Source organism: Sceloporus occidentalis, unplaced genomic scaffold (genome assembly GCF_023333645.1).
Source record: "Sceloporus occidentalis isolate IW3139 unplaced genomic scaffold, rSceOcc1.0.p SCAF_6, whole genome shotgun sequence".
Taxonomy (NCBI): domain Eukaryota; kingdom Metazoa; phylum Chordata; class Lepidosauria; order Squamata; family Phrynosomatidae; genus Sceloporus; species Sceloporus occidentalis.
The window spans coordinates 39,060,557-39,072,432 of NW_028316986.1; the positions used below are offsets into that span (position 1 = coordinate 39,060,557).

The window sequence follows — 11,876 nt, forward strand, 5'->3', positions numbered from 1 at the left end:
TTATCCTCGTTCCCTCCATTTTGCTATTATCATGTGCCAACAAGAAGAATGGTGATTATGAGGCCTTCCAGATGTTGCTTGCCTGTAAGTCCCAGCAGACCTAGTCAGCAGAGTCAGTGGTGTAGAATGCTGGAAGTTGCAGTCCAGCAACATCTGGAGGCCACACTATCCCCAGCCCTGGATTACATGAAAAATGGCCTTTTCAAGGATAATTTAAATACAGTTGATATCTTGCATATTTTTGTTACTTCAGAAATTGATTTTGCCATTCCTGATTCTTACTGCAGACATCGACATTTAAATCTCTTTGCTATATGTTTGAAATTAAAGAAATGCAACCATATCAGCTTGAGCAAATTACATTTTTATTTTTTTTAAAAAAAACCCTATCTTAAAGAAATAACATAATCTATTGTCCAAAATAAGTTACATTGCTTATTCATTTTTCTGTGTATATTTAAGAAGTAAAAAAATGAGACCACTTTATAACCACTATCAGTTTAGCAATACATTTGTACAGTACAGTTCATTGAAAGGCATATTCTTTAAACTGTGATCACAGTGTTTTGTGGGGAGATTTATATTCATACAACGCAGTATAAATAGATTACATATATATGCATACATATATACAGAGAAAAAATTAAAAACATTACAACTGAACACATACTAAACTACAGATAATAATCTCAGTTTATGCTATAATACATACATATTTTCCATTAAGTGACAGAAAAATATACAAGCAGATATAATCATTTGTTTCAGTGAGGCTTCCCACCAAGCAGAATAACTTGATAACAAGCAGAACTACTTGGGCAGATTATATTTATAGTTCCTTGCCAGCAAGGCAATATTGAGGTTCAGGACAACCAGTCTAACAACTCTTTCAGGTAGAATTCAAAGATATAGCCATGTTAGTCTGTAGAATGAGTATGTAGAGAGATCTTGTAGCACCTTTGAGACTAACTGAAAGAAATTGGCAACATGAGCTTCCGAAGTCTACTTCCCCAGATGTATTTTCAAATTTCAAAAGATCTAAAGAAAGATGAAGAACTCTTGGCTCAAGAAATGGAAATGGTGAAGCAAGGAATGGGCCATGGAGAGCTTTCCAGTGATGCTTATAGCCAGTGAAGCTTACAAATGGATTTGTAAAATCCATTTACAAATGCATCTGAGGAAGTCAACTTAATTCTTTCAGGTATAAGCTTCTCGGGATACAGAAGGATTTAAGCCTTATCTGCACATGTACTGGTAAAGTGCAGCTCAGAAGAATGTAGAATATCAGCAGTTAGAAAAGCCCTGATCAGAATCCTCTTGTGGCTTTACTCTTGTGTAACCATAGATGTAACCAGAGGCTATACAAGTATAATTAATTTTTCCACTATTATGTAAAGGTATCCAGTATCTCCTTGTGAAATAGTTTTGCCAAGCAACACAATAGCTGTTAGATGGTTTCCTACCCCAAAGGGCCACATATTGGCCCTTGGATGGCAGTAATAAAGCTCCCTCGCTCCACCAAACAGGCAGCCATCTTTGCATTCCAGACCTGTATATAAGTAGCCAGGATGCTTGCAAAACTTTACTCCTCTAGGTTGAAATAGGATTGCACTCCTATGTTGGAGCAATCTAATTTGTTACATTTGAGTAAAAGAGGGGTGAGAATCAAGTAGCCTTCTTGAAGTTTCTGGACTGCAACTCCCAGCAGTCCTAGCCAGCATAGCCAGTGGTGATAAATGCTCGGAGTAGAAGTCTAACATCATCTGGAGGTTTGCATGATTCCTTCCTCTGGATTAAAATACTGCAGAAATGTTAGGTGTTAATCTAGAATACAGCTTGCTTACTGTCTTCTCCTCATTCTGCCAATATTCATTAGAGGGAGAAGTAAGGGCTGCCCACATCTTCATGTCCATTGCTGATATAATTTGCCCTTTTAGGATACACTTCCCAGAATCCCCTACATACCATGGGCAATCATTTTTCCAAAGTTCTGCATGCCTCTCACTCTGGCTTTCAATGTAACTAAACATTCTCATTTTCAGTGGTGATACAACCTATAAACCTTAGGCAATTTTCCAAACAATGGTGGATTCTCAAGCTACTCATTATATTGTAGGGAATCCTCATTCAATAAAGCAAAGGAGAATTCTTTAAAGCAAGCAATCAGTGGGATATAGCTCAGTAAAGATGTTTAGAAGGAGGTGTCAGACTGTAAAGAACCTTTCTGAATGAATTCTAAGAAGAAACTGATTAAAAATAAGTCCTAGAAACAACTCGAACAAAGTGTCATTATTTGAATAAATACAACAATGAATAGCACCATATGTAAAAGGATATGGGAGGGAGAATTAACTGCTCATGGCTTAGGTATATGTGCAACACCTCCCAGTGCAAATTTATTTAGAAGTCCTATAATGTACAGATGCAAGGGTGCTGCAGATTGCAGTTTCTTTTATTAATATAACATACATTTATCTTTAATTATTCACATTAATGCTTAACTCACATAACAAATTATATTCAAGATGTTTACAGCATCTTATAATTTCAGGTTCCTATTACTGCAACAGGGGGAACATATAGTATGGTGAGTGAATAAATTCAGTAAGTGAATAAATTATATAATTGTCATTTACACTCCTATATTAAAATTCTCAGTTTTTCAGACTAGCAGTGCAAAAGAGCTGTGTTTATTGGCTCCAAAGGCACACTAAATGACTGACTTCACTACATTCAATTCAAATGCAGTGAAAGCCACCATGCAAGTGATTCTGCATCTGCCATCTTGTAGGTTGTTTTTCAGGCTCCCAAATCCTGCTTTCCATGAGTTTTGCATCCCACATTCCTGTTAGGAACATTAAATATCTTTATAAACCCATGGGGGCCTGTCCCTCTCCCCACCCATCCACTTCTGATTTTGAGTAAATCTAGGTATGTTTTTTAAAAAGGATCAGTGAAACTTCTGTCCTCTTTCATTCTGTCATAATAAAGCACCTCAAACCCAGTAAAATCACACAGTACTAAAAGGCTAACAATCTGCATCCCAGTTCAGTAAGACTAGAGAGAAATTCAAGCATGTTTGGCCACAAAGTATTTACCCTTGAGAGAAACAGACATGGACATATTTTCCCCAGAAAGAGCTGCACTTAGGTCAAAACAGTGTCAAAATTGCACTGAGTATATTTGGTGAAGGCAAATATACTTAAAGGGAAGTGCTTGCACCCAAAGAGCATGCTGTTTAAGTGGAAGGCACAGTCTTCACTTGGGGGATGGGGTGCCTACCCATCTTCTGAGGATGGGGACTATTGAGTAGATAGTGAAGAAATTCATTACTTGCCCAACTTGAGTTGGAGGGCTTTCTACATGCACAGCTGGCTCTTTCAATACAAGCAGTACCCCCTTCAGTTGCATCCTTTGTCCATGTGTACCAGTCTGGTACCAAGATGTCAAATGTCTCTTCCCAGGACCATGGCAAATACTTTCCAACAGCTGTGTGCCTGTTAGCTAAGGGAAGCTATGCCCAGGGAAGGCTTTGCACCTTAGACAAGAGAAGTTACAAAACATATACCAAATGATCTAAAATCGTGTACTACTTTTTTTAGGCTTGGGAATGCTTGCTTCTTTGTAACCATTCTTTGGGGAACTGTTCTTTATGACTGCATCTTCAGCCCATGTAGGTTCATCAGGAATTTCTCCGGCATCCTTCTTCTGGAAGGATTTCTGCAGAGTTGGAGACAGGCCGCCTTTTCCATTGTAGCCATTCACCTGAGCAAGGAAGGTTTCTTGCTGGCTACAGCACAAGTGAGGGTCGCAAGCTTTGGAGATACACGGGGCGCTGCACAGGATCTCTGGACTCTTCTGATCAAGGTACTCTGGCTGGATGGTCACAGAATGGACCCCTGCTTCATGGAACACCTCTCTCATTTTGTAAGAAGCCTCTTCATAATCAGATGTAGAGTGACACTTGATGTGGAGCGTGGCAATGTTCTTCCCCTTGACAAGCTCCCAAACATGCACCTCATGAATGCTGCTAACCCCTGGCACTTCTAATAGTTTGTTTGCTGTTGAGGACAAAGCAATAAAAAGGCAGAGAAAATCAATTTAGTAAGGCTTAAGTAAGAATCCACTGTCAACACTCATTTTAAGAGGAATGCTGCTAAGTAGCAGCTCAGAAAAATGCAGAATTAACACTTTTCACAGGAGAATTAAGCACTTGATCCATAACCAGAGCCTAGAAAAATATTTTTTAAAACAAACTGCAGTTCATAGAATTCCCCAACCAGCATAGCCACTGTCTGTGTTGAGTGGGGAGTCCTGGGAGTCATGGTCCCAAAAGGTAATTTTTCTAATTGGCTTGGCATCTTGATGGTTATATATGCCTTCCTGAGAACTGAGCTCTGTTGCCCACCAGTGGCAGGGAATACATTGTGGGAGGACATAGGAGAGGGCCTTCACTGTGGTGACACTACAACTGTGGAAAACTCTTTCCTTGTAAACCAAGTTGGGACCAACAGTGGTAATATTTCATTGCTAAGTAAAAGCGTGGCTTTTTATTAAACCCTTCTGGCCTAACTGAATTTACCCAGTTTGCACATGTGGTATAGTTGGCATTATTTTAAATTGTTTACACTGATTTTAACTTGTCTTGTTTTTAACTGATAAATGATTTAATATAAATCATTAAAATTATTTTTCTTATTTATTTTTAAAATTGATTTTATCCTAAGCTGCCCTGAGATCTTCAGATATAGGGAAGGATATATTTTAATCAATCAATCAATCAATCAATCAATCAATCAATCAATCTTTATCCATAACTTCACTGTGCTTATGCAACACATTGCAATCGCAGCAATGTACAGCAACATGAGCTCCACAACCTTGTGGTCAGCCTGTAATAGCCTGTGGGTTGCACTACAGTAGCTTCCAAACAAAGAAGATAAAGTTAAAGGTGATTGGATGCAACTTATTGAAACAACTGCAAAACACAACTGTGTATAGGTATATCTATTATCAAAACCTCTGGCAAAAAAAAGCTCTTTTTTACAACATCTTTTTAGATCTGGCCAGCCTCCCCTTTTTTCTTCCCTGTCCTCTTACTACCAGTATTGGCACTAAAAAGATGCTGAAAGAACTACAAAAACACAGAGTTTTGTGTCAGGTTGCAGCAGCATGTCTGCAATAAATAATGCAAAAAAAAGGCTTAAGCTGGGAAATAATTCTGCTTTACCTGATACCACTGTAAATGTTTGTGGCTTTCTACGACAGGGAAATGCATTTTGGAAGAAGCCTTCAGGTGATTTTCAAAAGGTTCAATATGGTTTGTTCTGTTTATACCTGTGCAATTGGTTGTTTTAGATGAAATGTTTGCCAAAACATGTTGAATTGATCTTCATTTTTGTGGCTCAAGAACCTATCTCTATTCTTTCATACTACTTCTATTTCTGGTACCAAATGTTTTCTGTTCCTAATGACCGGGAACACATATGCCTTGTTAAACTATGCTGAGTTTGCCAGAGCTGCAGAGGCATCAGCATACCATCCAACAGGACAGAAAGACAGCAAAATGCAGCTCAAGTTTTGAAAACATTTAATAACTCAAATGTGAGATTGTAAGAGTAAACCTTTTAAAATGCTATGGTCTATATAGGTGAGGTACCAGCACCATCATTTTGTTAAGAAACCAGCAATAAGTATTTTGGTATCTGCACACTGGGCTGTATTCCAGGATCCTCAATATCAGTTTTTAAGGTGCCAAGCATTATTGTTTTGCCATCATGCTCTGGAGGATATCTCTTAGGAAGACAGATACTGCATTCCTCAACTACTACAAACTTCATATAAACTGTGAAATTACTCAGCATGTAGAACTGATTTAGGATCATTCTACAAAGTCACAGATTTGGGGACTAAGACTTTCTCCACAAGCTGTTCCTTAGAGAAGCCAAACAAATAGGCAAAGCGAAAATCTGCATATAGTGTAACTGTGTGTATGGTGTTCCATCATGAAAAACAGCTGGTCAATCCATTTATCTTTCATTAAAAATTAGGGGCCCAGAAACTGCTACACAGCGATGTGCACAATGATTTCAGGAAAAAGCAGGGCTGCTGTTCTGCATGTATTATGGCACTGCCATGTTCTCAAAATGCATGCTTTTCCTAATCCATCAAGATTTGAGTCAAGTTGCTAGGACACACCACCATGTGACTCAGTGTCTCAAAGCTCTTGAGAATGTAGAGCTGGTGGTGAGTGCATAATCCAGAAATATCATGCCAGCAATAACTCTCAACCCTTTAAGTGCCTCAGTAAAAATAATGTAGCTTACTCAGGATTTGCATATTAACGCTCTTGGGAACCATCTGCAGCAAAATGGTTGATGTCTCCTTGATAAGTGGGACGGCTGAAGACAGTATGATGAACACCATAATGATTGTCAGGCTTGGATCGATGTAGCACTCCCAGTTACAGGGGGCACCTTCCTCCAGAGGGAGCGCATAGAATATTGAAGCGGCAATTACAACAATAACTGAACCAAGTGCATCTCCCATCACATGCAGAAGAACACCTAAAACAAGGGATGAGGGAAGCATTATCCTCTGATGGGAGATTCAAGGAAATTGTTAAAAACAAGCTCAGACTTGATGAAAATTTACTTTTGAAACAACTATCTAGTAAACAAGATGGCACAGGTTAGAATACTCTTAGTTCCAACTAAAATAAACCCATTGAATCAATTGCTGAATGGTGGTTCTACACACAGATAAATCCAATTGATTCAACAGCTCTACTCTAATCAGGACTAGCAACAGGATTCAGGCTATTAATACAGCACAATATCCAAGAACTTCTGATATATTTAGTGAGGCATCCACAGGAATAGTAATCTGATATAAAATATTAAATTTGAAAACTGAAGAATAAATTAACAAAGGCCCAGCAATGTGTGACATTTTAATCAACAAAGATGTACAGCAGCAAGAGTGGGAACCAACATCATGTGTATATCATGCATGAAGAGTACAAGTGTTCACTTTGCCACATGTACAAATTCTGGGAAACAGTGGTCACTGAGTGTGTACATTCAGCAAAGCATGCATTGTGTGTGAGTGCTCACATACACTCTCCAATGCTATGCCTGTGTTAACTAAAATCCAAACAAAGCACTCCTAATCCTGGCTGTGCAATGCTGAAAAGCTGTGCAACTATGATTAAAGCAGGATAATCTAATATTACAAATAAGAAGCCAAAGCTATAGAAATTCTCAGGGTGCCACATATAAATGCTAAATGCTTCCCATTCTCTTTCCTTTTGCAAGGCTGCATCTGAGCAACCATCTTTTTATTTGGCCAGAACCCCCATGAGACAAAGTGAACTGACTACCTTAGGTAGCAGGTTAGGAATGTCATGAAAGTGTTAATTATTTAATTTATGGTTGGCATGCTGTTCAGCAGTCATGCCATCGTAAGCTGGATGTAGGATCTCACAACTGCTGGGGAGTCATTTAGTCATGAATGACTAAAACTGACCACAAAAAACAACCTTTGCAACCTGGCAGGACCCTGACCAGAAAGTGAGATGCTGGAGATAGGAGTGCTGGGAAATAACTCTGCAGTGCTCTCCTAGTTGTGGGGCTCATTCAGACAAACAAATGAGGCAGGACCCTGAAGGGTCTCTCCAGTTGCCTGTTTTCAATCCACCCCAGGATCAAGAGAGCACTGCAGAAGTTATTTCCCAGTGCTCTCCTCGTTGCAGGGCTCATTCAGACAAGCAGTTGAGGCAGGACCCTCAGAGGTGTCTTTAACTGCCTGTTTTCAATGCACCCCATGACCAGGAGAGCACTGCAGATGCCATTTCCCATCTGGAGATCGTGGCATTTGGAAAATGACATCTGCAGTGCTCTCCCAGTCATGGGATGCATTGAAAACAAACAGCTGGAGAGGCCCCTCAAGATCCTGCCTCATCTGCTTGTCTGAATGAGCCCCACAATTAGGGACTTTATCACATAGCGAAAATTGGCGGAAATCCCAGGTGAAGATTTTCACATGACATCGCGATTAAAGAGGACTTATCCCGGGAATAACCAGGGAACAACCAGCAACAAATCATTCATGGGGAAATCCCATGAATTATTTGTTGCTGGTTATCCTGGGATAAGTCCTCTGTAGTCATGATGTGTGTGAACATCTTCACATGATCTGAGATAATGACTCTTTAAACCCCCGATTTTCCCCCATGTGATAAATCCCTAGAACACTACAGATCTAATTTTCCAGCACCCCAATTTCCAGCACCTCAGAAACACTTCAGTTGGGAGGCTCCCAGACTGGAAAGATGGTTTTTGGGGCAGTGGCATCATCAGATATAACTATAGTGATGAAGCTCTGATGTAGCTATGTTGACAGTGCAGGGTATCAGCCTATATTTTTGCTGCGGGAAAGAGGTGGCTTGTGAGATTTTTGGCCTGGAGTCCCACAGGGAGAGCATTTCTTACTGTACCTTAGGCAGCAGAAGATTTTGGGGCCACCTTAGTCAACGGCTTAAAAAACTGCTGGATGACAGAAAGATCTTGGAACATGGTCTAAACTTGTTTGAAAAGAACAGAATAGACAAAACAGGTCATCTCTAAAGACGGCTCAGTACCTCTGATGTTCAGGGCTTCAGACTTTTTCTCTTTCTTCTGTACCACCTCCTCTTGAGACTGTTTCTGGGTACTTAGGGAGTCACCTGCATTCAAAGAAGAAACGCTGTGTTGTGTATAAGTTCTACAAACAGAAAAAACACCGGTCTTTTCAAAAACTAGCTTAAATCTTAAAAGTGTCCAACATAATAATCAGTTTTGCCTATGATCCTCTCACGCTTACATACATACAGAGAGAGAAAAAGCATATCACATATAGCATTATTATCAGCCAGCAAAGTAATGGGTGTAATTGTATGGACTTTGTTTTAAAAGGTAATTCATGAAGTAAGCACACTCCACCATACAAATTATGTAATCTATTTATTTGCACTTAAGTGCCGCACAACTTTCCTCACATCTTTTTTTCCTATCAGAAAAGCAATTTACTGTAAGAGCCTATGAAACCATGAAAAAGCAAAAGCATTTGCTGGGGAGGGAGGGTGGCCTTTTGCTGGGAGAAGCTGACGAAAATGAAAATGCAAAGTCAGGGCGACTAATGGGAAAATAAGGAGCATTCAGGAAAGAAACAAAGAAAAATGGAGAAGGCAGAGAATATGTGTAAAGAGAACAGTAAACAGAAAAGAAAAAACAAGGAAATGGAGAAAGGTGAAAATCTGATAAAAGACAGAATTAAGGCTGATAAAAGTAGAAAGGTAAGTATACAGAGTATGTTGGAATGACCAAAAAGAACAAGAAAATAAGAAGTAGGACCCGGAAAATAGGAGATGAAATTAAATGGCAGAAATAATTTTATTTTATTGCTTACGTTTAGAGACTGTCTTACCTCTAATGAGCTCAAGACAGTATACAGTCCATGGCTCAATACATCCCTACTTTATGCTAAAAGCAATCCGGAGGCTGGGAATATGTGAGCCACCTTCTATTATTACTCAGTGAGTCTCACTAGTGACATAATAGGAGAATGACAGAGAAAACACACAAGTTAAGCACATGCAAGAAAAGATGGAGGGAAGACAACTTTAAAAGAGCATCCTCACGAGGAAAGAAAGAAAGAAAGAAAAATGCAAGGGAAATGAACATATAAGTAAAGGAAGATGGCAAAGCCAGGACAGTCTAGTGCTTTGAGTATTGGACTAGGACTCCAGTAGGCCATAGTAATCCTCGCTTGGCCCCTGGCAAGTCACACTCTCTCAGCTTCAAAACAAGGCACTGACAAACCCCTTTTGAACAAATCTTGCCAAGAAAATCCTGTGATGCGTTTGCCTTAGGATTGCCATAAGCCAGAAATGGCTTGAAGGCACACAACAACAAAGGAAGATGGAGGGAAAGGAAGAAGAGAGAAAGAAGCAAAAAGAGAAAGTGAAGAAAGAGGGGGAGTAAGATGTTGAATGGAAAAGAAGGAAGGGCATTGTGATAAAAAGGGGAAAGGAAATAAGGAAGGAAGAAAAAGCAAAGGAAGAAAGTCTGAAAACGGGGAAGGTAACAAAACGAAGGCGAAAGAAGAAAGGAGTTTATGACAAAGAGAGAGAAGCAAAAGAGAGAGAGAGAGAGAAAAGCAAAAGGAGAAAGTTAGGAAAGGGGGAAAGTAAGAAGATGGAGGTAAAAGGAGAAAGGACATTGTGATAAGAGGGGGAAAGGAAATAAGGAAGAAATGAGAAAGTAAAGCAAAAGAAGAAAATATGGAAGGGGGAAAGAAGAAAGGAAGTTGTGAGAAGGGGTGGAAAGAAAAGAAGGGAAAGAGAAAAAAGAAAAGTCAGGAAGGGAAAAAGGTAAGAAGGTGAAAGGAAAAGAAGAGAGGGCATTGTGATAAAGGAGATAAGGAAAAGAAAGAGCCATGAAAAAGGAGAGAGTCTGCAAAGAGAAGGGAGCAGGAAGATGAAGCGGAAGAAGGGCCTTGGGATGGTAGGAAAAAGGAAGAAACTAGAAAGAAAAGCCAAAGGAGAGAGTATGGAGAGAAGAGGAAAAGAGGGGAGAGGGTTGTGGTTAAGAGGGCAGGAGAGGAAAGAAGGAGGAAAAGCAAGGGGAGGAAGTCGGGAAAGAAGAGATGAAGAGAAAAGCAGAAAGGGGACTGTGGGGAGGAAGGAAATAGGGAAGCAGGAGGAGAGAGGGAGAGGGAGAGGGAAGGATGGATGGATGGATGGATGGATGGATGGATGGAGAAGGGCGGCGGCCGAGGGGCACCTGCTGGCTGGGGCTGGGGCTCCTCTGCTCCTGCTCCGGCGGCGCCTGCCTCCTGCTGGCTGGGCTGCTCATCAGGGGCTGCTTCGGGGTCTGTGGCCAGGGCCTTGCCCTGGGGCTGGGAGGGAGGCCGGGGGCAGCAGCGGGAGAAGTCCTGGAAGAGGAGGAGGGCCAGGAGGTTGACGGCGAGGCCCAGGGCGCCCACCACCAGCACCAGGAAGGCGTCGCGGATGCCCTGGGGCTGCGCCAGGCGCTGCAGGGCCTCCACCAGGATGGTGAAGTAGAGGGCGGCCAGGAAGACCGCGTTGCCCAAAGCCCCCAGCACCTCCCCGCGACCCGGGCCGAAGGAGGACCCCCCGGAGGAGGAGGAGGAGGGCCCGGGGGCCCCGGGGCGGGAGCGGCGGCGGCGGCGGCGGCGCTGTCGGAGCCGGGCCCAGGCCCTCCCCGTGGCCAGGCCCACCGCCAGCGCCACCAGGTCCGAGAGCATGCTGAAGGCGTCCGAGATGAGCGCCAGAGAGTTGCCCAGGTAGCCAGACACCAGCTCCGCCACGAAGAACAGCCCCGTCAGCGCCAGCAGCGAGAGCAGCCGGCAGGTCTGGCCCGAGAAGCGGCCCATGATCCAGGGAAGAGGAGCCTCCTCCGCAGAGCAGGGCTCTCCCGCTCCTTGCCTCCTTCTTCCTAGCCTTCCTTCGCCTTTTCCTCTTATTCCTCCTCCTCCTCTTCTTCCTCTTCCTTCTCCTCCTCTACTTCTTTTTCTTATTCCTCCTCTTCTTCCTCCTCCTCCTCTTCTTCTTTTCTTCCTTTTCCTCTTCCTCCTCTTCCTCCTCCTCCTCCTCCTCTGCCTCCTCCTCCTTCTTCTCTCAGGAGCCTTTGGAGGGAGGGCGAGGCAAATCCTCCTCCCTGACTGGCCTCCAGCCCTCGCCTTTATAGGGAGGCCCTCGGGGCCAGGGCCAACCCAGCCCTTCTTTGGGGCAGCCTTCGCCTCCACCCAGAGGGCCCCCTCCGCCCCTCTTTCCCAGGGAGGGGTGTGTGTGTGTTGTGTACCTACAAGTCCTC

At 42.3% G+C, this 11,876-nt stretch overlaps 1 protein-coding gene across 3 annotated transcripts; it reads right to left on the minus strand.

The window, feature by feature from the left end:
* Window positions 1–576: 576 nt before the first annotated feature.
* On the minus strand, window positions 577–11,436 carry LOC149310628 (calcium/manganese antiporter SLC30A10-like). 3 transcript variants are annotated; one of them, XM_089528328.1, is made up of 4 exons: window positions 10,838–11,436; window positions 8,642–8,745; window positions 6,327–6,566; window positions 577–4,061 (listed from the first exon to the last, which is right to left on the minus strand). In XM_089528328.1, exons 1-4 carry the CDS (start codon window positions 11,434–11,436, stop codon window positions 3,577–3,579), a joined length of 1,428 nt encoding a protein of 475 aa, XP_089384454.1. In that variant the 3' UTR covers window positions 577–3,576. The 3 variants fall into 3 exon arrangements, with proteins under 3 accessions (XP_089384454.1, XP_089384457.1, XP_089384453.1); XM_089528331.1 differs by having other exon boundaries at window positions 8,642–8,725; window positions 10,824–11,436; XM_089528327.1 differs by having other exon boundaries at window positions 8,642–8,763; window positions 10,808–11,436.
* Between the last annotated feature and the right edge of the window lie 440 nt (window positions 11,437–11,876).

Coding starts and splice junctions, on each gene's coding strand:
- LOC149310628 (XM_089528327.1), bottom strand. CDS start 11,436: ATGGGCCGCTTCTCGGGCCAGACCTGCCGGCTGCTCTCGCTGCTGGCG. Junction 6,567..8,641: donor TGAAGCCCTGAACATCAGAG/GTACTGAGCCGT, acceptor CCCTTGTTTTAG/GTGTTCTTCTGCATGTGATG. Junction 4,062..6,326: donor CGTTAATATGCAAATCCTGA/GTAAGCTACATT, acceptor TGTCCTCAACAG/CAAACAAACTATTAGAAGTG.